Source organism: Neovison vison, chromosome 12, assembly GCF_020171115.1.
Source record: "Neovison vison isolate M4711 chromosome 12, ASM_NN_V1, whole genome shotgun sequence".
Lineage (NCBI taxonomy): Eukaryota > Metazoa > Chordata > Mammalia > Carnivora > Mustelidae > Neogale > Neogale vison.
This window is the reverse complement of record NC_058102.1, coordinates 87,358,730-87,386,445: the sequence shown is the minus strand read 5'-3', so window position 1 is coordinate 87,386,445 and position 27,716 is coordinate 87,358,730. Positions and strand designations below refer to the sequence as shown.

At 45.4% G+C, this 27,716-nt stretch overlaps 1 protein-coding gene across 4 annotated transcripts in view; it reads left to right on the top strand.

Annotated features, from left to right (window-relative positions):
• Positions 1-27,716, top strand: part of BIN2 (bridging integrator 2) — a 31,309-nt gene that overhangs the window by 1,613 nt on the left and 1,980 nt on the right. The window contains exons 2-12 of one of the 4 annotated variants that reach the window (XM_044227257.1): positions 5,195-5,275; positions 14,188-14,242; positions 14,533-14,627; positions 15,203-15,298; positions 17,393-17,500; positions 17,840-17,925; positions 19,087-19,162; positions 19,993-20,075; positions 23,300-24,035; positions 26,091-26,171; positions 27,585-27,650. In XM_044227257.1, coding sequence (XP_044083192.1) covers positions 5,195-5,275; positions 14,188-14,242; positions 14,533-14,627; positions 15,203-15,298; positions 17,393-17,500; positions 17,840-17,925; positions 19,087-19,162; positions 19,993-20,075; positions 23,300-24,035; positions 26,091-26,171; positions 27,585-27,650 — 1,563 coding nt within the window. Of the gene's footprint in view, positions 1-5,194; positions 5,276-14,187; positions 14,243-14,532; positions 14,628-15,202; positions 15,299-17,392; positions 17,501-17,839; positions 17,926-19,086; positions 19,163-19,992; positions 20,076-23,296; positions 24,036-26,090; positions 26,172-27,584; positions 27,651-27,716 lie in introns of those variants that run through there. The other 3 variants (XM_044227256.1, XM_044227258.1, XM_044227259.1) reach the window with 3 other exon arrangements.

Below are 27,716 nucleotides of genomic sequence, written 5' to 3'. Positions count from 1 at the left end.
CCCCCTGGAGGTCTTGATGCACTTGAATAGGGTGGGAATGGCCTGGAATGTGGGAAGGAGCTCAACTCAGCCTCCCAGAGTCCTTGAGTCCTGAGAGGTTTTTGAAGGCAAGACAGAGAGAGAGAAGGTTACCATCAAAAGAAAGGACTCCCTGGTACACTTTACAGTTGTTGTATTTTTCTTTATAAGCAGTTGGCTGTAATATTCTAAGTAAATATAATAACTCAGGTGTCACGTAGTCAAATGGGTCAAATATTAAGCGTCTATGATTGACGAGGCACAGGAAATTAAGAAAGACACCATCTCTCTCTCTATGAGGCCAGCACTCTCATGATATGGTCTCACTTCGTCTTTGCAACACTTTGAGCATGTTATTAACAGCCCAATTTTAGAAATGAAGAAATGAGACTTCAAAGCAATTGGCAAATGGCAGAACTATCACTGAAGGCCAGGTGTTCCACCTTAGGATCCCAACTCCAGACCGCTGTCCTTACAAGGCTCCAGATAAACCATGCTGACATCTGTGCCTGCCCACTTCCGCTGCTCTCTCAGGAGCCAAAGGAGGAGAAACCCCTTTTACTCAGACCTCCTCTGGAGAGCCAGGGGTTGAAGGTCCAGTGAGTGTCACACACAGTAGAGATGAAGCATTCTTTTTGTTTTATTTTCCAGTTTCCACCCAGACTCAACATGAGACTGAATTGTGTTTTTACAGCAAGATCCTTCTTCACATTTCAAATGAATGCTTTCACCATCTGTTTGTGATTTCTCTGTGGCAAATCTCTCAGTTCTCCCCTGAGAAGCGGCATTGTTTACCACCTCTTTGTCGGTCTTTTCCTCTACTGACTTTTTATTCAACTTGTCTTCTAGAGGGTTCTGTCAACAATACTAACAGAAAAATTCCTTTGTCCAGGATCCTGGGCTGGACCTGGGAAGGAATTTAGAGATGAGTAAGAGGTACTCTCACCTGCCAGAGGCTTCCAGTCTAATTAAAAAAAAAAAAAAAAGTGAAATGAGTCATCGGAGAGGTCTGCACTCTGTGGGAATTCAGAGGAGAGAAAGACTGAGGAGAATGGAGGGAGGTTTTATAGTAGAGGTGGAATTTGAGATGGGAATTCTGGCTGATTAGTAGTTCCTCAGGCAACTGGTGGGGGAGCATTCGAGCTGAGGAATGCCAGCATGAGCAAGACCTGGAGTGTGGAAATCCTTTGAGGCCAGATAGTGAGAAATGCAGCTCAGCTGGAATGCAGGGAGTGGTGGCAGAAAAGGCTGTTAAGTATATTAAGACCATCTTCAGGAAGAGCTTACTTTAGCATATATTCTGAAAGTGAGGATTTCTCACATAAACTACAGTATGGTTGTCCCACCTAAGGAAAAAATTTTAACAAAATTCCATAATATCTTACCCGGGTCCTGTTCAAATTTCCCCAGTGGAGAGAGTAAACTAAAATACAATAAATGATTATGGGGGGAGGGTCCTGGTAAAGAACCGTAGCCACCAAACATATCTGCAGTGATTTCTTTTTTTAAGCTTTGTCTTCATACCCCAATGTACATAAACGTTAAAATAGGTCAGTGAACCCTGGAACATTCTTGACCTTTTTCGCCAAGCTTTCACATTTTGCCACATCCACTTTGTCTCCTGTTCCTGTTCTTTCTCTCTAAATGTCTCCTGTTCTGCCAGGGGCCAAATTCTTAATGTAGAACTTTAGGGACCAGCATTGGGTGGGCTTTCATCGGCAAGTGACCCAAAGGTAAAATCTGCTCATTCTTTCAGATGTTTGCTGAGCACGTACCTTCTGTTCTGTCAGGGAACTCTGGATAAGGAAGAATGTCTGCAGCATAGGTCATGTGTCCTGATACACAGCCTGTTGCCAAAGGCAACAAGTGACTTAGGGCCCAGGGCACTGGGTGATGCTTTCAGGGTGATATCACACTCCTTTTTTCAGTTTCGGAATTAAAGACAGGAGTGTTCAGCACACATACTCACAGCCCTTCGAAGCCTTTTGCCTTGAACCCTGTGGGGGCTGGAGAAATCGGGTGTGTCCCATTAACTCAAGACTGAGCTGACCATCCTTTCTGCCCCTTCCACCTAAAAAATGAACCATGCCCCCTGGGCAAAGGACGGGAGGAGTAGCAGGAAGGAAGTGAGAGAGGCACTTACCACTAAAACAAGGTGGTTTTGCAACTTTCTGGTAGAGGATGGTGTTTTGTTGGTGGGGGAGGGAGGGTTGGGTCGGGGAAGCCGGTGGACTCCGCATACCCATGGCCAGGTGTTCGGTGCGGTGAAGTTAGACACATAGACAGACCTATGGCTGAACCGAGAAGGAAATAGACAGGTGCTCCTCGGGAAGGGAGTGGAACCAGACGAACAACAGTGGGTTTGTATTGAGTGCTCCCTGCAGGGTAACACTGGGAAAGCATGTCACTTAATCCTCCCAACAACTTCAGGAGATGCTGGCACCTTAGTGGGGGAAGGGGAGTTCTCTAACCGGAAGCTCAAGAAACGCATAGCTTCATTTGCCCAAAGGCTTACAGCAGTAAGTGGAAAGGCCAAGGCAAGGCATATTCTGTTTGAGCCCTTGATCGTAACCACCCCAGAGAGGACTCCGGAAGTGAGAGATGCCAACCCCGGGATTAAGAACGGAGAAACATGGGTCCGAGGCTCTACATAGGGCCTCCCCCAGGACCTGGGCACTTTTGCCTGTGATTCAGAGCCCTTCGCAGTGAGAAGGCAGTCTCCCTTTCTAGCTCCTTTACCCACCACTCCCCATAACACACTCTAAACCCGCCACACGGAGCCATCTCAAAAAGCCGTGTGAAAATGGGTACTTCTCTGACTTTGTCTCTTTCCATTCTCCCGCTTTATACTCTATTCCAGTCTAGCAAAATCTTTGTGTTTTTTTTAAGGCCTTATTTATTTATTTGAGAGAGGAGAGCATGAGCGAGGGGAGGGGCAGAGGGAGAGGGAGGAAGAGACTCCCTGCTGAGCAGGGACCCCCCCCCCACCCCCAAGGCGGGGCTTAATTTCAGGACCCTGGGATCATGACGGGAGCCAAAGGCAGACACTTAACCAGCTAAGGTACCCAGGTGCCCTGTAGTTTAGCAAAATCTTAATTCAAGGCCCAGCCTGTTGATACTCTCCTGTATCCGTCCCCCTCTCCTTCCTGGTAGAAGTGTTAAGTATCTCTTTATTGGATACTGAGAAATCTAGGTGAATAAGGCAAGTACCCAATTCTCAAGGAGCCCACAGTTTAGAAGGACACACAGCTAGATAAATACAAATAATAAAACAGTAATAGAAGGGGCGCCTGGGTGGCTTAATGTGTTAAGCCGCTGCCTTCGGCTCGGGTCATGATCTCAGGGTCCTGGGATCAAGTCCCGCATTGGGCTCTCTGCTCAGCAGGGAGCCTGCTTCCCTTCCTGCCTCTCTGCCTACTTGTGATCTCTCTCTGTCAAATAAATAAATAAAATCTTTAAAACAAACAAAAAAAAGCAAAACAAAACAGTAACAGAAGTGTATGCAAGGTGGAGAGGTTGTAAGTACTTAGGAGGGAGTGATTAACTCAACAGGGTGAAGTAGATGTGGTTAAGCATCATAAAAGGATATGGAATATGAGTTAGGGTTTTTACATCTTTTTTTGTTTGTTTGTTTGTTTGAGTCCTCTCTACAGCCAACCTGGGGCTCTGAGCCAACCCTGAGATCAAGAGTCCCTTGCTCTTCTGACTGAGCCAGCCAGGTGCCCCTAAATGGGTTTTGTTTCTTGTTTTTGTTTTTTTAATAGTTGCCTGAGAGACAAGGAGGGGACGAACATTCCAGAAAGAGGGCACAGCATCTACAACAAGCAACAGTATGGCTTATTCGGGAAACTAAAAAAGTGTTAGGGAGGGGACCTACAGGAAGGAAGGAGGACTAGTGCGAGGTGAGGCTTCCTGAGGAGTCAGGTCACTGAGACCTGTCTGCGTGCTGGAGTTTGAACTACAACTGATAGATTCGTATGGGCATTTCATACAAATCCGTGGAGCAGATGAGTGGAGAATCGTGAGAAGGCATTAGGCAGCAGCATGAGAGGTCTGTCGGCAGACAAGAAACAGCGAGCGCGGAGAACAAAGCGATGACAGACTTGAAGGCCCGGGATGGCTTTCAGAGATGGACACAGTGCGGATTCGATGAAGGAAGTGAGAGAGAAGTAGTTGAGGGCAACCCCCGAGATTCTTCCTTGGACCTGGGTGGGGGGTGTTAGTTGTGCCTCCTTCCAAACTGGGGGCTCCAGGTAGTAGAGCCTGGGCTTGCTTACTTGTTTATAGGTGAGTGTCTCCTGGGAGAACAGGAGCTGTATCTTTTTCATTTCCCTGTCCTTTGCTTTACCACCGAGACTAGAGTGGTAGTTAGTTCTCAGGTTCACAGGGGAGAGGAGATAGACGGAGAGCCTTCATTTCGAGCTGAGTTTCAAGTGCGTTTTATCAGTGTTCCTCACAGTTTTCCACAAGGGCCCTCCCAAGAAAAGAGTCTCCTTCCTACTTGCCTCTCTCACCTCATCTAGAGGAATCTGTGGCTGTGGCTGGAAGAGGGTCTTGCAAGCGAAAAGTCTTCAAGGCTCCTGTTTTACCATTAAAATTAAGCAATGCTTGGGTGCCTGGGTGGCTCAGTGGGTTAAGCCTCTGTCTTCGGCTTAGGTCATGATCTCAGGGTTTGGGGATCGAGCCCTGCATTGGGCTCTCTGTTCACTGGGGAGCCTGCTTCTCTCTCTCTCTCTCTGTCTCTCTCTCTGCCTGTCTCTCTGCCTACTTGTGATCTTTTCTGTCAAATAAATAAATAAAATGTTTTTTAAAAAATTAAGCAACGCACATTTTACATTCTTCTTATTAATCCTTATTTTAGTGTAATACCCCCCCCAAAAAAAACCCCACTCTAAATAACAAGTCATTCCTGGCATATATGCCCTATTTATTCCAGGCTTTATATATACCCCCAGCACACTACTCTATATCCCCAGGTGATCCCCAATTTGAGAAGAACCACAAAATGTGATTTTTTTTTTCGCGATGTGTGTGCTATATTTTTTATCCCATTGGACTGATAGGAATACAGCCCTTTAACTGCATCTGAGACTCTGAGAAGCCAGAGTCCCATGAGGCCAACGGATGACAAAGACTTGACTCTAACCTGATGGACTTTTCCAACTCACATTCTCAGGTACTGCAGAAGTTGGGGAAAACTGTGGAAACCAAAGATGAACGATTTGAACAAAGTGCCAACAATTTCTACCATCAACAGGTAATCTGGGGCGCGTGGGGGCTGGGGAAGGGAGGCTTGGAGGAGGCAAGGAGACAGGAGGGCTGAATGGCGGAAGAAACAGCAGGTTCTACAGATCAGCAGGCGCCCCTACTAAGCCATCCTCCCACCTCATCACCCTGTCCAGGGCTAAGGGCTAAGGGTGACCTGCTGCTTACCACTCTCCCTGGCAACCAGAGAAACTTCCCTTTCCCATTCCTGCTGACCTGGGTTTTGGGAGAGAGACAAGTGCTCTTATTTTCTCTTAATGGTCCCCCTGGCTACGGTGGGATCCCCAGGTCCTTAAGATAAAGTTGCAGTGAACCCCTGCCCCCTCTGTTTTTGGCTTACCACTTCCCCAGGGTGCCTGTTTCCCACCCTCCGGCTCTTCTCATCAGGGTAGCACCCTCTTTTCCTTGTTGCCTCTTTGTCTATTCCCTCTGCCTCACCTGAGCCCTCATTTCTAAAGAATCCCTTCGTCTTTCACCTGTCATTCTCCCCAACACACCTCCTATTCTCCCTGGGCCTTCTGTCTTCGCCGGATACTACGGGTTATATTATGTAGAAATTTCCATTCAGAAGTGGATGACAGGTTTGGTCTCCCAGGGGATATTTCACTTCCCGTCTTCACCTGCCAGGCATTGTGCTTGGTGCTTTATGCACGTGATCTCATTTAACCATCGCCTCAGTCCCAGAGGTTGCCGTCCCCTCTTTATCATAGAAGGGGGTCATTCACTTACATTACTATGCAGTTGTCATGCCGTTCAACCGCGTCACTCCGGGTTAGGTCCCCGCTCACAGGTTAGGGACAGAGTCGCCGGCTAGACTGCTTCTCCTCAGCCACCAGTCACATGTGCCTGAGCTCCCATGCCCCCCTGCACTCCTGACCAGCGCTACAAATTTGGGGGTTCCTCTGGCCATTCAGCTTCCACAATCCATGAGGACAACTGGCAGAACTCAGGAAAACGCTCTAGTTACAATCACTGCGTTATTACAAACGATACACATCAGGACCAGACAAGTAAAGAGACACATAAGGTGAGGCCCGGGAGAGCTCTGAACAAGAAGTTTCTGCGTCCTCAAGACATGTCACCTTCCCAGCATGCTGCTGGAGGAACCGGAGGAAGCTCACCAAAGCGTCAGTAGTCTAGAGCTTTTTTTATTGTGATTTCCTTACCTAGTGAATCCCTGGCCACATGATTGAATTTAATCTCTAGTTCCCATTCTCTCCCCTCTGCTGGAGGTCAGGCTGATATCACCTGCTCAAAGCCCCAGCCCTCTAATCACATGGTTCATCTTTCCAGCCTGACCAGCCACCAGCTGAGTCATTTGTTTAGCATAAACTGAGTCTGATCTGAGAGGCCCACCATGAATAACAAACACATTCCTATCGCTCAGGAAATTCCAAGGAGTTAGAAGTTACTTCCCAGGAACTGGGGACAAAGGCCAGCTAAATTCTTTATTGGAAGGTATCAGTAAATTGAATTATATGGAAAATTATTCTCCAAAATTATATTAAAAGGACATTCACTATAATTCAGCAGTTGATTATATATTAGAATCACTTGGGAAACATATATGTATAATTTAGAGATTTTATTTATTTATTTGAGAGAGAGCATGAGCTGGGGGAGAGGTAGACAGGGAGAGGCAGACTCCCTGCTGAGCAGGGAGCCCCATTTGGATGTAGGGCAGGCTCCATCCTTGGAGCCTGGGATCATCAACTTGTATTATTAATCCATATGTACATACCCATCTCTTAGCTTTAATAATTAGTCAACTCATTTCTGGCTCCACCTACTTGCCCTCATCCTTGATTACTGTGAAGCAAATTCTATATATCCTATTGTTTTATCCAGAAAAATTTCATTATCGATCTCTAAAGATAAGGACTCTTTTAAAATATAACCACAGTGATCAGACTGGGGCGGTAGCCATTATCACACCTAAAAATTTTTTCTCTGAGATATTTACTCCTTTCCAACAAACCGGAAAGGAGAAGAAAAACATGAATTTAAAAATCCTGGTTTTGGGGCACCTGCATGGCTCAGTCATGATCCTGGGATGGAGCCAAAGCAGACCCCTTACCTGCCAGGAGCCTGCTTCTCCCTCTCTGTCTGCCCGCCACCCCTCCCCTGCCATGTGTTCTCTCTGTCAAATAAATGAATAAAATCTTAAAAAAAAAAAATATTTTTCACACCCTCCCATGCTACCACCGCCGTTGTTTTATATTCTTACAATCACCTGGCTATGAATGTGTATGATCTCTAAGTAAATCCACAATAAATAGATAGTTTACCAAAGTGAGACTATTCCGTTGATACTGGTTTTATAACTTGCCGTTTTCAGTTAGCAATGTAATATAATATCCTTTCTGATACTCCACTAAAATGTAAGACTAAGTGATATTTTCAAAAAGTAGCACTAATTTTTTAAAAATTTTATTTATTTATTTGACAGAGACAGAGGGATCACAACTAGGCAGAGAGGCGGGGGGTGGGGGGGAAGCAGGCTCCCCGCTGAGCAGAGAGCCCTATGTGGGGCTCCATCCTAGGACCCTGAGATCATGACCTGAGCCGAAGGCAGAGGCTTAAACCACTGAGCCACCCAGCTGCCCCAGTAGCACTAATTTCTTGATATAAAATATCCAGTTAATGTTCACATTCTCCTAATGATGTCTTTTTTTTTTTTTTTTTTTAGTTTGTTTAAATCAGCAACTTGTTAGCGGGTTTAAATCTCTTAGGTTGAAAGTTAAATCTCTTCACCTGCTACTTTCTGATCCCTCCCTCTTTGCAGTTTGTCGCTGACACTAGATTGTCCTCCCACAGTTTCCTGCAGCCTCAACTTGATCGATTAGGTCCTCAGAGTATGGTTTAGCCTGTTCGCTTGGTTCTGGTATTTTCTATAAATTCATAGTTGTGTTTAGAGGCTTGATGAGATTCAGATTTTTGTTTGTGTTTGTTTGGGTGGTAAGAATACTGGTATTTTTATAGGCCTGAGAGTTTTCCACCTGGAGGCACATGATGGCTGCGTATCTCCTTGTTTTGTGGGACAGGAACAGCCTTGGTTGATTATTAACTAAGGAGGCTGTGTTTTATATTAACTTTCCAGGTAGTGACGATGTAGTAGCGAGTCTGAGAACAGCGTTTGGCAACGAGCGCCAAACTAGGGGGGAAATAGGTTCTGAGAAGCAGGTGGTTTAATCAAGGTAAAAGCCGAAGAGCTGCCGAGCTGGGATTCCAACTTAAACCCTTTGCTTTTCCCCCTGCACCTCACTAGGAGGCCTCCATGGGCCTCTGCTCAGTGACTGCTCTGTTCTGCTTCTAACTGCAGCGTGAAAAGAACAAGAATTAGTAAGTCAACACCCACATTGAGAGCTTTCTGACTCTTGACTCATTCAGTCTTTTGTCTTCCTCTCTGCCTTAAAGGATGGATCTGCCAATGGCAGGTGTATGGGCAGAAAGGATAGGAAATGAAGGAAAGCCCATCAAGAGGAGGATAGGGTGTTGACAGTCCCCTCAGAATTTCCTGGGTGAGCCCACCACCTGAAAACACTGGAAGGGGGCGGAGATGGATTTGAGAAATGAAATAGAGGTCGAATAGGAATAAGGGAAAGTTTTCTTCTGAGTGAAGGATTTTCCTCTAGTAACTGGTATTTGAGCACGTGTGGAAAGGTCACTTCACAGGCGTGTCACGGGGGCCTGCTACACGCCAGGGCCTGGGCTAGATCTGGGACTCCACTGTGAATAAGATAACACACCTGCCCTCAGGCTCTCACAGTTTAGGAACAAAGACAACAATACGGCCCAGTCCCCTGGACCTGGGGTGGCTAAGACAAAACCGGAGGGGAAAAGACAAGATCAAGGAGATTGAAAGTGAAGTATTCCAGAAGGTGGACCAGTTAGTTGGTCATGTGCCCAGGGCCTTACTGCAATCAGCTTGTAGGTAAACTTTTCGATGATAAGTAAATATCACTCCCAAACTCCCAGCCTGATTTCAAGACCTTGCCTTTTGCCTGGGTTTCTAACCAAATTTCTATAGGTAAGTTTTCCTTGTGGGCTCTGCTTGGCTGCTTCTTCAAACCATATTAAATAGGAAGAATTGTTTTCCACAAGCAGCATTTTACTCTCTTAGTTTTGGTAGTGACAGCGGCTTCCAAGTCATTGCATTCAAAATCAAACCTAGGGCGCCTGGGTAGCTCAGACTGTTAAGCTGCCTTTGGCTCTGGTCATGATCCCAGTATTCTGGGATTGAGTCCCACATCGGGCCCCTTGCTCAATGGGAACCTGTTTCTCCCTCTCCCTCTGCCTTCCCCTGCTTGTACTCTCTCTCTCTTTGTCAAATAAATAAATAAAATCTTTTTTAAAATAACAAAATAAAATAAAACCTAATGGGGCACCTGGGTGGCTCAGTCGGTTAAACCTCTGACTCAGTTTTGGCTCAGGTCATGATCTCAGGGTCTTGAGATCAAGCCCCACTTTGGGCTTCATGCTCAGTGGGGAGTCTGTTGGAGATTCTCTCTCTCACTCTGCCCCTCCCCCAGCTTGTACATGCACTCTCTCTCTTTCTCTCAAATAAATAAGTAAATAAAATCAAACCAGCTTCTTGCCTCCCTTTTGGACCTCCATCAAATCAAGCACTTTCAGCACTCACTCAGGATTGGTCATACTACTTGCTGTTTTGCTTAGTGTTTGGATTTCTCTGAGTCTGTTTCTCTCCAGCAAGTGGGGGAACCCCAGGCCAAGGACTCTCTTAGCATGTAGCTTTGTCTGCCTAAGTGCTTAGGACATGCTTCCAGAGGGAATGGTCCATTAACTGAGGGCTGAGGCTGTCTGCATAAGGGGGAGGAAGGTCCAACTCGACTTTTCATGGGGCTTCCAAGAATTTGGCAAGGATTCAGAGAGCCAAAGTGATAAAATCATAAGCTACAGGCGTAGAAATGGTCTTACCCAACATTTATAGAGGAGGAAAATAAAGCCAGAAAAGTGGAATAACTTGCAGGGTTTTGACTCCCAGACAAGTGGGAACATAAGACTGGGAAAGTTGTATCTGTCAAGAAAGAAGAGAGATGCTGAGCAACCTGGAGCCATTTTGGGGCTGAGAGACAGGGACAGAGAGGCCAGCAAAATAAGAAGAAACCCAGTGGTGTCCCACTTCCCGCTACCACTACACACACACACACACACACACACACACATTCACACTTCATCTCTTCAAAGGAAAGAGCAAGAACATAAAGAACTTGGACCTACAGGTTTGATCCAAAAACAGAAATACAGTTGGGCTTCTGTGAGTGCGGGGGAAGGCAGAAGGCATTCACGTTTTATGGACTCTGGTATTGATAGAACCCCCTGGTTTTGCACCGCGGACACACAACCTCCACAGTCATGCACGATAGCCTTGATTACTGATCCAGTTTTTCAGGCCACATAATATCTAATGGGAAAAAAACAATTTTGATTTCATTTGTAGAAATCACGCGAGATGGTTTAACAGCTTTTATTAGTTATATGTGTATTTTGGAGACCAAATCTTCATGGTGAAGTAAAAAGTGGCGCCCACATTCTTTTCTTTCAAAAAAGCACTTCCAGGGGCGCCTGAGTGGCTCAGTGCTTTAAAGCCTCTGCCTTCGGCTCGGATCGTGGTCCCAGGGTCCCAGGGTCCTGGGATCGAGCCCTGCATCATCGGGCTCTCTGCTCAGCAGGGAGCCTGCATCCTCCTCTCTCTCTGCCTGCCTCTCTGCCTACTTGTGATCTCTGTCTGTCAAATAAATAAATAAAATCTTTTAAATGAAAGAAAGAAAAGAAGGAAAGAAAGAAAGCACTTCAAATCCTTGTTAATTTTTATAATCCTCAGAACTCTCTCAAACTTTGGCTATCAGATTTTTTTTTTAAAGATTTTATTTATTTATTTGACAGAGAGAAATCACAAGTAGATGGAGAGGCAGGCAGAGAGAGAGGGAAGCAGGCTCCCTGCTGAGCAGAGAGCCCGATGCGGGACCCGATCCCAGGACCCCGAGATCATGACCTGAGCCGAAGGCAGCGGCCAACCCACTGAGCCACCCAATCAGATTTTTAAAACTCTTAAATTTATACCCACCTACCAGATCCAGGTTTAAAAGATTTTGTGTACATTGAACATCTTAGACTGTTTAAACTTTTTTCCCATGAATGAACAAGCAAAGAGGAAATGAAACATCCTTCCTGGCGAATGCTGAGTGTTTCTGAATTTTGGTGACTGACTATCTCCGTTGTGCTATTGAAAGCACTTCCTTAAGGTCACCGGTGACCTCCAGTTACCAAGTCCAGTGACTGTGACTGGTTCTCCCTGGACTCTAACCTCTCTGTAGCATCTGGTCCCTCCTTGGTCATTCTCCGATGCTCTCCGGGTCCCCACTTGCTGTGACACCCTACACAGCATCGGTTCTTCTCCCACCTCTCTGACAGTGTCTTCAACTCCCTTGAGTCCACTGAAGGGTTGTGTTCCTTGAGCCCTTGCATTCAGCCCCAAGGACTTTTAACCTGAGGTATGGTCAAGTGTTTGGACTGGCTTAGAAGTGAGGCAAAAGATGGACAAAATAATTGTTCCAATTTTCTTTGACCTAGTTGACCTAGATTTTCTGCCACTGAATTTACATAATAATGACCTTTCCTGCCAAGATTTCCACAGGCGAAAAAAATACATTATTTTTAAGATTTATTTATTTGAGGGGCACCTGGGTGGCTCAGATGGTTAAGTGTCTGCCTTCAGCTCGGGTCATGATCCAATCGGGTCCTGGAATCAAGCTCTGCATCGGGCTCCCTGCTTTGGTGGAGAGCCTGCTTCTCCCTCTCTCTCTGCTGTTCCCCCTGCTTGTGCTCTCTGCTCTCTCTGTCAAATAAATAAATAAAATCCTGAAAAAAAAAAAAAAGATATATTTATATGAGAGAGCTGTGGGGGAGGGGCAGAGGGAGGGAGAGAACCCCAAGCAGACTCCCCACTGAGTATGGAGCCCAATGTGGGGCCAATCCCACGGCCTATGACCTGACCTGAACCAAAATCAAAAGTCAGACACTTAACCAACTGACCCCCCTAGGTGCCATCCCACAGATAAAAAAAATCTTAAGTTGTTAGGTAGAATTTTCTGATTTTCAGTTTTTCACCCATAAATTTTTTTATACAGTTTGTTTGCTTACTGAACCTATCTAGTGCTGAACACAAGCAAATAAAACAAATGAACAAGTTCTTAAGTGCTCTTAAGTATAATACATCTTAACTTAAATACTCCTTCCCCAGAACTGGTGTGAGGATCACTGTTCGGACCCATCGGCCCTGCCCTGTGGTTTACCTTTCAGTGGGCTGTCTCTTTCAGTCCAGGCCCACACTCCAGAAGTCACGCTTCAAATGTCAATGGTCTGGCCTCAAACTCCCTTCTCATACAACTTCTAGAAACTGGAGTCCTCGCAGAGGAAAGAGAATCAGAAAAGGCTTTAAATAATGCTAGGAGCAACAACAGAGGAAGCCTGTGAAAGACAGGACTCGGTGCAGGGTCTGGGAAAGATGTCTTCCAGCATGTGCGAGAGATACCAGATCTGCTCTGAGTACAGAAGGCCAGCCTGAGAGCAGTGGGCCAGAGTTGTAGCAGAGCTATTTAAAATTGAAGCATAGGGATGCTGCCTGGGTGTCTCAGTCGTTTAACTGTCTGCCTTCGGCTCAGGTCATGATCCCAGGGTCCTAGGATCAAGTCCCGCATCGGGCTCCTTGCTCTGGGGGAACCTGCCCCTCCCTCCACCTACTGCTCCCCCTGCTTGTGCGCTCTCCCTCTCTCTCTCTCTCTCTCACATGAATTAAATAAATAAATAAATAAATAAATAAATAAAATATTTATGAATAAATAAAATCGAACCACAACCTTCACAAGAGGTCATGAGTTTCTGGTCGCTGGCAGTATTCAAGAAACAGAAGCTAAATGGACATTTATTTGTTAGAGTTAAAACAAAAGTGATTCATCTGTTGGGTTGGAGATTTGAATGTCCAAACTTGAGTGATACCTTCCTCTTCTTTTCTCCCTTCTTCTTCGTTTTCCAGGGAGGAGAGCTAGGCTGTGCTTGTGAGGCCCAGCCTAAAAAAAATTGAGAATTGAAACACAGGAGCGAAGATAAGGTTGGGTAGACAGAGCTATAGATGAGGCCATCGGAGTTGAAACAGGAGGAGAATCAGTGATGAGCCATTTGGAAGAGAAGTGTAAAGCACGTGACTGATGGAAGGGGAAGGTAAAGGGAGGCAAGGCAGAGAAGGATGTCAGGGGAGGAGAAGAATGGCCCATATGGGGGTTCAGGGGAGGAGAAGGCTGAGTGTCTGCAGAAGATAGTGGCAGATTACTTACCCAGAGAGGAAGGTGTAAGCCAGAGAATCGCATAGATACAGTCATGTAGGTCACTTAAATTTCAGCAGAGGACCTGGGGTATAGGCTTTTGTTCACTAGAAGAGAAAACAGAGGCAAGAAGGCCTGCCAATGCCATAGGAACAATCTCCAAACAGAAACTGTCCCCAAAAAGACAACCTACAACTTCTGGGTAAAGAGAACAGAGGCTGATTTATACCATTTGCAAATTTTAGGACTGATTTCTGCTTTTTTTTTTTTTTTAAATAAAGATTTTATTTCTTTATTTGACAGAGAGAGATCACAAGTAGGCAGAGAGGCAGGCAGAGAGAGAGAGAGGAGTTAGCAGGCTCCCCGCAGAGCAGAGAGCCCCATGCGGGGCTCGATCCCAGGACCCTGAGATCACGACCTGAGCTGAAGGCAGAGGCTTTAACCCACTGAGCCACCCAGGCACCCCCTGATTTCTGCTTCTAACCTAACTTCTCTACCTTGACCTCTAAAGCGTCTCTCCAGATGTATCTCTTTGGTCACCAAAAGCACTTCTCCCTTCCAGGCAGAAGGCCAGAAGCTCTACAAGGACCTGAAGAACTTCCTTAATGCAGTCAAAGGTGGGTAGTGTGTCACACAGGAGAAGCGAGCTTCTGAGGGCTCTGGGGATGGAAAGAAAAACAACCATTCTCGGGCATTTTTTCACTTGCCTGCCCCTGATGCCCACAACTCGTGGGCATAGGAAGAGCGGCCTTTCCTGTCCCAGCCCCCCCAGTTTTCCTCACGGATCACCCAAACCTTCTGGGTATGCATCCTTTGGAGTGGACCAGCTGGTCTGCCCATTCACCTGGATGGTTACAGCAGCCTCCCTTGGGGGAAGGTATGGTAGGACCAACTTCTGTCCTTTCAGTGATGCATGAAAGCTCGAAGAGAGTGTCAGAAACCCTGCAGGAGATCTACAGCAGTGAGTGGGATGGTCACGAGGAGCTGAAGGCCATTGCAGGGGTAAGAGCGTCCTGGCTTTAGAGCTCTTCTGCACTCACCCCTGCCCTCATCTCAGCCTTCTCTTATCTTCTCAATCCGAGCAAACAGGAAAGCAAAGGAGCCAGTCTGAACCCCTCATGTGTATAGCCTCAGTCATGGGTGGTAGCACAAAGCAACAACCGTGAAGGTAAAGACAAGTGTTCCCTGGTCTGCGGATGTCTCTGCGGTCAGCCATCTTCCCCTCCTTAAAACCTTACAGAAGCTGTACCTACATAAAACCCAACTGGTTGTCTTGGAAAACTAACTTCATGCAGTTTTTTCTTTCCAAATTTCCCTATCCTTCAAGCTCTAGAGTCCAAGACTCTGACTGCCTTCTCCTGTTCTTGTCCCTGAATGTATGGCCAGGCTGTTACAGGGCAGTTCCTAGGGGCAGGGCTGGTTCTTCATCTGACCCTTTGCCGGAACCCAACATGACATTCTAAACACAGCACTCCAAAAAGGCAGTTTGCTACAGGAAGGATTTGGGTTTTCCCTGGTATACAGTTGCTGCCAAGAAGCGGGGCCCTCACCTCTGCCCTCTGCCCTCTGCCCCACAGAATAATGATCTTCTTTGGGAAGACTATGAAGAGAAACTAGCCGACCAGGCTTTGAGGACCATGGAAAACTACGTAGCCCAGTTCAGCGAGATTAAGGTAATCAGTTTCAGAGGTAAAAGGACATACGGGGTCAACATCCTAAGTAGAGTTCCAGCCCACAGTTAGGAATGAAGCTTAGGAAAAAGATGTAAAAATCAGGGGCTGGATAGGAGGGTTAGGGTAGAGGGTTAAAGGTGTCAAGGGCATGTATGTTTATTTATTTACTTATTTTATATATTTGTATATATACATATATATTTTTAGTGATGTTCAACAAGTTTATTTATTTTTTAAGATTTTATTTATTATTATTTGACAGAAACAGCAAGGGAGGAAACACAAGCAGGGGAAGTGGGAGAGGGAAAAGCAGGCTTCTTGCTGGGCAGGGAGCCTGATGAGGGGCTCGATTCCAGGAGCCAGGGATCATAACCTGAGCCCAAGAAAGACATTTAATGACTGAGCCACCCAGGTGCCCCAAGGGCATGTTTAGAATTAAGTTTCAGTGAACTAGATCCGAGTGGGTTTTGAATTAGGTCAAGGCATCCATTTTAGTAATGAAAAGAAAAAATAGCTAATAGGGATGCCTGGGTGGCTCAGCTGGTTAAGCAGCTGCGTTCGGCTTAGGTCATGATCCCAGCGTCCTGGAATCGAGTCCCACATGGGGCTCCTTGCTCAGCAGACAGCCTGCTTCTCCCTCTCCCTCTGCCGTTCCCCCTGCTTGTGCTCTCTCTCTCTCTGACAAATTAGTAAGTAAAATTTTTTTTAAAAAAACTAGCTGATATATGGGGCACCTAGGTGGCTCAGTGGGTTAAAGCCTCTGCCTTCGGCTCAGGTCATGATCTCAGGGTCCTGGGATCAAGCCCCGCATGGGGCTCTCTGCTCAGCAGGGAGCCTGCTTCCTCCTCTCTCTCTGCCTACTTGTGATCTCTGTCTGTCAAATAAATAAAATAAGATCTTATAAAAAAAAAACCAAACAGCTGATATGTTTATTGTAGAGAAGAGGAAACTTGGAGGAATCATGAGTCATAACAATTATCTTCCAGTACTGGGAGGTCTGTTAGGTGAAAGAGGGATGCAGCCTGTTCTAAATGGTTTCAGAGAGCAAAGTTAGAATTCATTGATTCATTCAACTCAGATTTATGAAGCTTCTACCCTGTCAGGCACTGCGTTGCTTGTAGATTCATACGGAGAAATTAGAGGGATCCTGACTTAAGTTTCTCAAAGAGCTTTCAAACACTGAAATATACTGTGAAGTTGGGAGTTGAAGTTCAACTTCAAGCAAAAGTTGAACTACTGATTTTGAGTATTACAGAGAAGCTCCATGTATGAAATAGGAAGTTGGGCCAGACGATCACTAAGATCCCAGCAAAATCTAGGATTGGATTTGTAGTTCGGATGAGACTGCGTAGATGCTCTCTCGGTGTAATTTACTACTTTTATTACGCTTTAGGGTTTTCAAAGCACTTTGTAGTCAGCGTTTGATCTTTAAAATAACACTGTAGAGCAGATGAGGCTGCTGAAGTTCTAGAAGAGATGTGACTTGCCCTCCAGCACAAGGCTAATAGGTGGCAGCACTGGGAGTAAGACCCCCATCTCCTGACTTTGAATTCAGCTGGATTCTCAAGGCCATTGCTCCTGGAGCCTGAACCCAGTTTTTTGGTGGGTTCATAGGAAATATTAACATTTAATGCAGGCTTCCACGAGCTCTGTAGGATTTCCCTCTCTCTTCCTATCCCCGCTGCCATGCGCAATGAGAATCCCCATTCTTTCCAAATAGCGACAGAAATTCCATGGGCTCCAAGCTGTTAGAAAGTGAAATTTGGGGGCGCCTGGGTGGCTCAGTGGGTTAAGCCGCTGCCTTCGGCTCAGGTCATGATCTCAGGGTCCTGGGATCGAGTCCCGCATCAGGCTTTCTGCTCAGCAGGGAGCCTGCTTCCCTCTCTCTCTCTGCCTGCCTCTCCATCTACTTGTGATTTCTCTCTGTCTACTTGTGATTTCTCTCTGTCAAATAAATAAATAAAATCTTAAAAAAAAAAAAAAAAAAGAAAGTGAAATTTGGTAATAGGACCCAGTTTGTTTGCTACTCTGTTAACCTACATCCCAGCCGCTGAAAAGTGAGTATCAAAGCCCTCTCTCCTGACTCTGGTTTAGGAAAGAATTGCCAAGCGGGGTCGGAAACTTGTGGACTATGACAGTGCCCGACACCACCTGGAGGCGGTTCAGAATGCCAAGAAGAAAGATGAGGCCAAGACTGCCAAGGTAAAAAACAAAACAAAACAAAACACAGAACAAAACAAAACGGTGAAACCTTCCTGCCCTCTCTCCCCTCCGTAACAGTGGCAAGTCACTAGGCCAAGCCGGGTTTAGGAAATGATAAATTCAGCATCCAGTGTCCCAAAGGAAATCCCATTTTCCCTGACACCAGTGCTCAAAGGATAGTCAGAGATGCTAAGGCTGGGGAGGGCACGGGTCTGGGAAAGGAGAGGTGTGGTTCCAGGTAAGCCAAGTCCCTAAAAAGAATGCAGGGAAGATATGTGGCCGCCTCAAGCCTCAGATTCCAGATTGAGGGAATCTGTCCTGTCTCTTTTACTCCCCCAGGCAGAAGAAGAGTTCAACAAAGCCCAGAGTGTGTTTGAAGACTTGAACCAGGAACTGCTGGAGGAGCTGCCTGTTCTTTATCACAGGTAATGGTTGACAATCAGGAAAGGCCTAGATTTCTGGGCCTACGGAGGCCCAGGTTACCTGGCAACCCAAGCATGTCGCCTCAAGAAAAGAGCTCTGTTCCTAGAGCAGGATGTTGCCTCAGCCTTGCTACTGGCTGGCTGGGTGATATTAGGCAAATGGCCTTATCACCCCAGATGCTGGTTTCTTCATCTGCAATACAGAGATAGCCGTGCTTGGCCTGCCAGCTTTTCTGGTTTCAAGGCAAGATGCTTATCGGCTAGGAGTGATCTTGGCAAGTCAATTACTGTCATCATAGGAGCTAGGAATATCTGGTTTCATGCTTCAGTGTGTATTATTTTAAACGAGCTTGGTTCTTGAACATCCAGATTGATCTAGAAGATAAACCACAGGATGATTATTTCTATTAATGATGTCTTTGCTGCACAGAAGGTAAAAGTGTTTTAGATGTATCTGGGTAGAAATTCTCTTTGTATCCTATTTACAATATTGCTGCAATGTAGCTATAGTCAGTATTTTATGTTGCCACTTAATATTATTCTGTGTATGATGGAGCCTTTTAAATAACTACATGTATATTCAAACACTACTTATGTGACTTGTGATTTAAATAGCACTGAAATTTAATACAGTTTCTTTAAATGTAAACTGCCCCAATTCATTTATAGTAGAATTCCACTAAGGTGCACACCACTCCATAGCAGTCCAAGTAGTGCATAACAAGAAAGAATAATTATTTATTATAATAATTATCACACAGCCTTATATTTAGAGCGCACTTTAAAAAGGCCTCAGAGTACTTTCATTCATATCTACTTTAATACCTAAAGAGCCTGAATCAAGAGAGCTTCATGCAACTAGAGGTCTCTCCTACTTTGATGTCAGACTGGACTGATAAGTGTCTCCTCTGACCTTCCCACCCTCTTCCAAGAGTCAAGTGTGCTCCTGGCCTAACTTGACAAGTCCAGATTCCAGAACATCCAGAGTCTAGGGTATGGGGTGCTTTTCTCTGAGGATCTTGGTGTTGGCAGGTATTGGCTTAAGCTTCCACCTTGTATTTCAAAAGGTTTCCTATACTAACCTTACCCAGATGTGTTGTTGTGGGGTTTTTTGTTATTGTTTTATTTTTTGATGTTGTTTTTTGTTTTTTTGCCTCCTGACAGTCGTATTGGATGTTATGTGACCATCTTCCAAAACATTTCCAACCTGAGGGACGTCTTCTACAGGGAGATGAGCAAGGTGAGAAACCTCCACCCAAGGTAGACCCCTAGGTGGGTTTTTCTAGGAAATAGGAAAGTAGCCCTAAATGTACATAATCACATTAAATATTGATCGTAGCACCCCAGGTTTGAGCCCTCAACTGACTGTGTTGAACGGTGTTAAAGCACAGGTGTACACATCAGAGGGCCCTCCCTGTCTCCATGAACAACTGAATAATGGCAACCAGATTTGACCTTCAGATAAATAAAGGAGGTTAGGCCTGTGAAAGGAAGAGCTGAAATGTGGAACCAAGCTGTGAAACCTTTATCTTGTGTTGCTAGGGAGCAAAGGGGGCAGTGTTTAAATACAGGTCAGTCTCTCAGGTAGCTGGGTATGAATGGAGAAGGCCAGTCCTGTTCAGTGAGAGGCAGCCCCAGAACACTACCTCATGGGGCCTTTTCTAGTCCCAGGTTTCTGAGACTTGGTTCTGTCACAACATTCATTAAATCCATGTACACATTCACTTATTCTCTCCACACTTGCTTTAGCTAAATGATGGTTTGCCTCATTAGTATTTCTTCCCTGGATTATCTGAGAGAAGCTAGAACCTCAACTTAAACATCAAACATCAAGGACCCAGCCTTGAGAGAGCCGCCCTTCTGACAGAAGAGGCAGAACTTAAGACACAGTCCAGGAAGAAGGGGCATCAGGCAGCGTCCTGGACGCTAGTGCCAAAGAGATGAGGGGGAATTTTATAGTTAAGGGTGGGGAGGGTATTGTTTTGGGAACTGTGTGAAAGGGAGAGGAGAAGGGATATGTCTGTCTCAGGTCCCTACCAGCTAGCCACCCATCTCTCTTGCTGGCTGTAGCTGAACCACAGTCTCTACGAGGTGATGAGCAAACTGGAGAAGCAGCATTCCAACAAAGTCTTTGTGGTGAAGGGAGTATCCAGGTGAGCAACTCCTCCGAGACTCCTTGCTCCTTCGCGGCTCCTGTCCACATACGCAGCACTTTCGCTGTACCTGATCCTGGCCTTCCCTTCGTGTTCACGTCTATGATATTGTTAGTTATTTGTATTATGGCTCTATATAAATCCTTTTTCTTTGTGTGAACTATTTTAGCGATCACTAAAGGTATAAAGAACTATGCACTAAAAAAGAATACAATAAGTAGCCATACAGCTATCACCCAATCTACGAAATCAACTATCCTATGTAGTACTATTGAAGTCCCCAGTATCCCCCTTCCCACCCATCCTGCCCCCTCATCTAAGGTAACCACTGTCTTAAATTCAGTATCTGCTTTTCCCATGCTTTTCTTTTTACTTTTTGACACACATATATACCCACAGAAACTACCATTTTGCATGTTTTTAAAATTTATAAAATGGAATTATACTACGTATGGACCTCTGCAACTCCTTTTGCTCTCTCTGTACTCTTTGTGAGGGTCATGGGCCCTGCTGCTGCACGTTGCCAGCTCTGGTCTTTCCTTTCCTGGTTACGGATGCTGTTATGGAGCTAGTCTACAATTTATGTATCCGTCCTCCTGCTCATATTTCCAGTTTCCTGCTCTTACAAATAATGTTACACATTTTACATGGCTCCTGTGACTGTTACCAAGAGTGTCTTTAGGGTGTGTACTGGGAGTGGAGTTGCCGAGTCACAGGCCATGCATCTGGGCCTCTTCAGCCTTACCAGACATTGGCATTGTCCTGCCGCTTTCTAAAGTGCCCAGTTTATAACCCACCAGCAGCAGATAAAAGCCCCTGTTGCTCCATATTCTCACTACACGTGACCTTGTCAGACTTACTAATTTTTCCAAGCTAACAGATATGAAATGGATTTTTTTTTTTGCAACTTTAATTCATATCTCCACAATTGTTAGCTAGCTTGAACTTCTTTCCATGTTATGGCCATTTAAGGTTCCTTCCTGGGGCCTTCCTGTTTATCCTTATTTTCACATTTTTCATTTAGATTGTTTATCTTTTTAAGTTTTTTTAAAGATTTTATTTATTTATTTGTCAGAGAGAGCGAGCACAGGCAGAGGGAGCAGCAGGCTCCCTGCTGAGCAAGGAGCCCAATGCAGGCCTTGATCCAAGGACTCTGGGATCATGACCTGAGCTGAAGGCAGAAGCTTAACCAACTGAGCCATCTGGTCATCTCTAGATTATTTACGTTTTTTTAAAAATTTGACTTACAGAACAATTCAGCCGTCCTTTAGAATGTGATCACTTTCTCATTCTGAAGCCTTTGCTCAGGAAGATTTAAGTTCCTACTACGTACAGGGTTTTATGCTGAGAGTTAGGGATCCAAAGACATAGGAGACGTGTCCTTTGGGTGATTTACCAAAAGTTGGAAGGGCAAAGAAGTGTACCTAAGGAGACGAGGAACAATATAAGTTTGCCCATACTAAGTACCTGATGAGACCAGCAGGAATTCCAGAGAAGAAGGTACTTGCCATCGTATGGATGGTGAGGGAGGACTTTAAAAGGAGGTGGTGAAACTGACCTTGGGACTTGAAGGAAGAATCAGGCTCATATTTGTTATTAGTACTATTCATTTAGCAATTTGTTATAGACTGTTAAAAATCATCACTAAAGGGTCAATGTATATTTTCTAGATGAATTCCCTTTTGCTCTAAAAAATTCTGTTCCTCCTTTTCCCAGCATTAAAAGCCAGAGTTCTTTCTGTCTCTTCATCTGAAGCCTACTATCATTTAAACCAAGATGTCCCAGAACCTTGTAGGGAAATCTGGTTTTTTTCTTGCTATGTCCTGGGCCTTATAAACCTGCTGACTCGAAGAATGCTAGTGCTAGAAGGAACCTCTGTCACTCAGCTTATCTCACGTCAGAAACTCCCACAAGGCAGAAACTAAGTTTCTCTCTCTCTCTTCCTATGCCTGTCTCCCATCCTTGTGCCTACATAATTGGTACCTGTCGAGTAAATATTTGTGGGTTGCTTAATCCGCTTGTGGACAGTACGTAGGAGGCACCTGCGCAGGCGAGAAGGAGTCAAGCTGATGTTGACTGTAGAAGCACTCAGCCCGGTATCCAGCATACTTGATAAACATTACAGTCAGTTTCATTATCCGTGGTGCTCGTGTTCTATAAAGCAACGGCGAGCACCAGATTCGTGAATACTGAACCATTGCTGCTAAGGTAAAACACAGCATTAGGTTCCTGTGAGTTTCTGCTCCCAGCGTCTTCATCAGCCAATCAATACATAACCTCGTCTCCTGTGTGTTTCTGTTTAAATACACCTTATTTGCTACATATTGCTGGGATGCCTGCCTGGTTCAGTCGGTTACGCATCTGACTCTGGATTTCCACTCAGGTCATGATCTCAGGGTTGTGGAATTGAGCCCCAGGTCAGGCTCTGTGCTCAGCTTTGAGTCTGCTTGAGATTCTCCACTGCCTCTGCTTCTCCCCCATCTTGTGCTCACTCTCTAAATAAACAAATAATATATATAATTGATTGCTTCATATTGAATTTCTAGCCAACGGCACCATAATTCGTGCTGGAGGGAAGCTTCTCTAATGTGTTCTTTCTCTGTAAGGCATGTCACAGTTTTCTGGCCCTGAGCACTTGAGTGCTATACTTGGAGACCATTTTAAACAAGAGAATCACCAACAAAAAGCCCAACAATGTGAAAAACATGGCCAGATGGACACATTTGCAGTGTAAGAGCCTAAACACAGCAGAGGATCGCCTTCTTAGACCTCAGCTGGGAAAGTGCTCAGCTAGGCACTCATCTTTCAGAGCTCATGTATGTCCGCAGCTCGCTGCAAAGGTGTCATGAGAATGAATTTTGGAGTTGCAAATAGGTTTTAGGGAGGAGGTGAACTTGCAAGTCCAGAATCCACAAGCACCAACTGTATACCTATCACCCAGGGAATCCTTCCCACAGAGAAAATATTTTGTCGGTGTTTTGCTGTGTTTTTTTTTCTAGTCTTATTTTCTTTATATATTTTTATATAATTGAGATCGTGATATGGATAAAATTTTATAGCCTCTTTCTCACCTTATGAAGGCTGGTTGCGAGGTACACAGACTTTATCATACGTTGCTCTGTTGTGTCTTATTATTACATGTGTGCCTCGTTATTTATTAGGGGTGTTGGGTTGCTTCCAGTTTTGAGCTCTCCTGAATCCGAATGCTTGTGTTTTCTCAGCAGCAGCAGACGCTCTCTAGTCATTTCTTCCCCAGTTCATACGTCTGCAGTCTCCAGCCCCCTGACCTTACCTACCAGTCCCTCTGCACTTTCTTTGAAGAATGAGAGGGATTCCATCTCTGCAAGTGAAGAAGAGCTGACATCCGATCTGGCCCCAGGAGAAAAGGATTCTGAGATTAAAGACAAGGAGACGGAGGAGGAAGAGTCGGAAACCAGCTCCTCTGAGGAGGAAGAGCCCCTGCCTGCTTGCAATGGCCCCGCCCAGGCCCAGCCCTCTCCCCACACTGAGGGCGGCCGGTCCCAGGAGGAAGTTCTCCCTTGCTCGCCCTCTCCATCACCAGGCAGTGCCCTTACCCCCTCAGAGCAGCCCTCATCTCTCCCAGAAGTAGTCCTCCGAACCCGCACCTCAAGTGAAGGAGCTGAACAACCAAAGAAGAGAACCTCTATCCAGAGGACCTCAGCACCTCCAAATAGGCCTCCTCCACCCAGAGCCACTCCCAGCCCCCGGCACTCCTCAGGAAACATACCCTCCAGCCCTCTAGCCTCTGAGCAGGGCTCACCTGCCAGTCCCAGGGCCTTCTTGGGGGCTGGGACTCCAAGTCCTAGGACCTCTTTAGAGGTTTCTCCTGACCCACAGCCACCAGAAAAGCCAGTAAGAACTTCTGAGGCCAGAGAAAAGGAAAGCAGCAACAATCTGAATCCAGAAGAACTATGTATTTCCCCTACCTTGATGTCTGAGGTGAGATTGGATCTCGTTGAGTCCTTTTTTTTTCTTTCTTGAAGATTTTTAGTTTTTTATTTGAGAGAGAAATCACAAGATAGGGGATGGTCAGAGGGAGAAGCAGACTCCCCACTGAGCGGGGAGCTCAATGTGGGGCTCAATCTTGGGACTCTGGGATCATAACCTGGGCCCAAGGCAGACACTTAACCAACTGAGCCACCCAGGCTTCCCCACGTTGAGCCTTTATTCCCCTTTAAAACCACCATATATATCATCTTTACTATAGTCCACTTGTTCCAGGTGATAAGATCTTATGTCATTAGATTCCAGGGTTGTTGTTTTTTTTTTTTTTTTAAGATTTTATTTATCTATTTATTTGAGAGAATGAGAGGAGAGAGGGTCGGAAGGAGAAGCAGACTCCCCATTGAGCAGGGAGCCGGATGCGGGACTCAATCCTGGGACTCTAGGAGCGTGACCTGAACTGAAGGCAGTTGGTTACCAACTGAGCCACCCAGGTGTCCCTAGATTCCAGTTTTAAGGACATTCCTGGACCTCTTTTGGTTCTGGGGATTGTTTCATATGTTCATAGCAACTAATTCAGTGCCATGTACTCTTAGGGTAGTTGACTTCTGCAAAGGATTATCTCTAATATTATTATTATGAACAGAATCTTGCTAATTTCTTTCTTTTGCTCCAAATTCTGGGAGTTCCAATGTAAAGAATCCACAGCTGGCATCTAGAGCTTTACCTTCTTTAGTTGGGGGGGTGGGGAGGAGGGTCTCATTTCGGTTTGTCATATTTATGACTACGGTAAGCAAAATGGCATCTGGAAATTTCTGAGGTCTATCTTCTTTGATGAGAGAGGCATCCTAGAAGAAGGAACTCACAGGGGAAGGTAAAGCAAAAGGGACGGCCTTTTGAAAGGTGAGGATATGGATGAGAAAAGGATTGTGTTAAAATAGAGACAGAGATCCCGTGAAGAGCAACCAGTTCTGTGAAGGATCGGGAAATCAAGTCGTATTCTATTCAAATTACATGGAAAGGCTTATTGTATAGGAGAGAGGTATGACTTGCTCTATGAAATCCCTGAAGGCAGAACTATATGTAAAGATTTTTTTTTTCAAGTACATTTTGGATCAGTATAAGAGGAACTTTCAGCAATTAGTTCTGTTTTTAAAAAAATGATATGGAAAACCAATTTGAAATATAGGGGAAAGGGGACACAGGGACTTCTGAAAACAAAAACAGGATGGGCATCTGTCAGGTGCCCTGTAGAGAAGATTATGGTAAGACATCTAACTAGATGGCACAAGATTCATTCATTCATTCATTTATTCATTCATTCCCTAATTATTTACTGACCCCCTGCTATGTGCTGGGCACTTTTCTAGGAGGTAGGCTATTACATTGAACAAAATAAAATTCTCTGCCTTCCTGCATCTTACATTCTAGTGGATGGGGAATGGGAGGAATAAGGACAATAAGCAAAAAACAATAAGTAAAATGACAATTTAGTCATGATAGGAGATAGAAAAATTAAGTACGGAGTACATTTAAGTACAGGGAGTGAAGGCTAAATTGCAGGTTTTTTGGGTTTTTTTCCTAAAGATTTTATTTATTTATTTAACAGAGAGAGATCACAAGTAGGCAAAGAGGCAGACAGAGAGAGGAAGAAGCAGGCTCCCTGCTGAGCAGAGAGCCTGATGTCGGACTTGATCCCAGGACCCTGAGATCACGATCTGAGCCGAAGGCCAGAGGCTTAACCCACTGAGCCTCCCAGGCGCCCTAAATTGCAGTTTTAAACAGAGTGGTCAGAGGAAACGTTTAGCTACTGAAGGAGGTCGGGGCCTACGCTCTATAGATAACGGGAGTCTGAGACTTCTGGGACCCCTCAGTTCATACCACCCAGTTCACACCACTGAAGGCTGACTGGGCTCTGTTGAGATCCTCCTGTTCTCTGGACATGGGTCCCCTGTTGCTCCCATAGGCACCATCTAGTGTGCACAGGGGGTCCAGGGCTGGCAGCCAGGGCAGGAAGGTGTGGAATTCTACGTTGTCCACTTTGATCCACAGGTCTTTTCAGAGTCTGATGTGGCAAAGAAGATGGAGGGCAAGGAAGAGAACAGTCAGCTCACCTCTGCTGACTCCCCTGAGGTACTGACACCCGAGTTGGCAGCTTTATTATGCTCTCAGTCTTGATTCACGTGAGGCACAGAAGCTCCTCACGGAGCAAGATGTGAAACTTTCTACCTTCGCCAGCTTCTAGGCTGGGGAAGCTCTACCGATGGGGAGAGATGTGCAGGGCGAGTAGACAGTAAATAAGCACACGTAAATGTGGGATTTTGTGTAGGTACAGTGTAGCCACTTTTCACTGCCCTGCACTAAAAAGAGCAATTCAACAGCTTGGAAAATTCAAAATTCATTTTAATGTGACTTTGTAATGTATTATATGATTTTAGTATGGGGTCAGCAAAAGAGTGAATAAAACAGATTTGCCTCTTGGGCATCATCTTATTAAAGGGGAGATGATAGGGGCCCACATACAATTCTTGAGGAAAAGGCCAGTAACACTGTCCTCTTTGGGAAAGAGATAACAGGGTGCAGCCTCCTTCCCCCTGAAGCTACCTCCCTGTATTGGAGATTTATAGTGTTTCCTTAGGATTACTTGGTCATCAGCTAAGGAGATATGTTTTTCCTTTCGAATTAAGCAGCTAGAGCATCTCAGATCATAGCCTATAAGAGTCATCAGTCTCCAGAGGCCTGTGTCCTGCAAGATCAGTTCCCTTCCCTTACAGATGCACCGTAAGGCACATTTTCACTCAAGCAGAATTATGAACATATCACATATAAAAATAGATACATAAAAAGAAAACTGTGAGCAGATCTGTTCTTGCTCAGCATTTGAATCACCTGAGAGAGAATGAAGGTCCTCTTAAAGAATGGTAACTTTCTCGAAGGTGGTATTACCTTTGGGGAAGTTCATAGCCTGGAATTGAAGGAAGAAATAAGAAGAAGGAAAATTCCTTCAAGGAGAAGGCCCCTTAGAGTGCCAAGGTCTTCTTCCCCTGGCTTCCACACCTTGGGTTCCCATCTCAGAACCCAGAACTTTTCCCAAAGAAACCATCACACCACTTGCCTTTCCTCACCACCCCAGTGGAGGGTCATCTCAGTGTGAGAGCTGCTGTGCATTCCCGAGGAGGGCTGGTCTAGAAGTGGTAGGTAGTGGTTTTAAAACCTATATTTATACCTTCACTGCCTCCCACATAGATTTATATACAGATGTGTGTTACACAGATCACACAGTGTCTGATCATGGAAACAATGGGAGTCCAAAGACCTGGTTTCCTGTCCCAGCAGGTCATTTGACCCTTGGAATCTCAGTCTCTTGATCTGTGATAGAAAATGACAGTAAAGCCTCCCATGATGCTCTCAGGTCATAGTAAAACAACACTGCATGTTGTTCATAATGTCTGTGACCTTTGTGAAGTGTAAGGCACAGAAGACCCTTGTGAGCTGAGAGACTGGAGGTTGAGCTGCCTCTCACCGGCAGAACTCTTCTTTTTGTAGAGCCAAGATCTTCAGCTTCATGTCTCTGCCGTTCCAGAAGAGAGCAATGTCATGCCTCCAGAAGAGGTAAGGATGCCAGATAACATGGGGAATGGGATGAGTGGTAAGACTGGGCATTGGGGGTGCACAGAG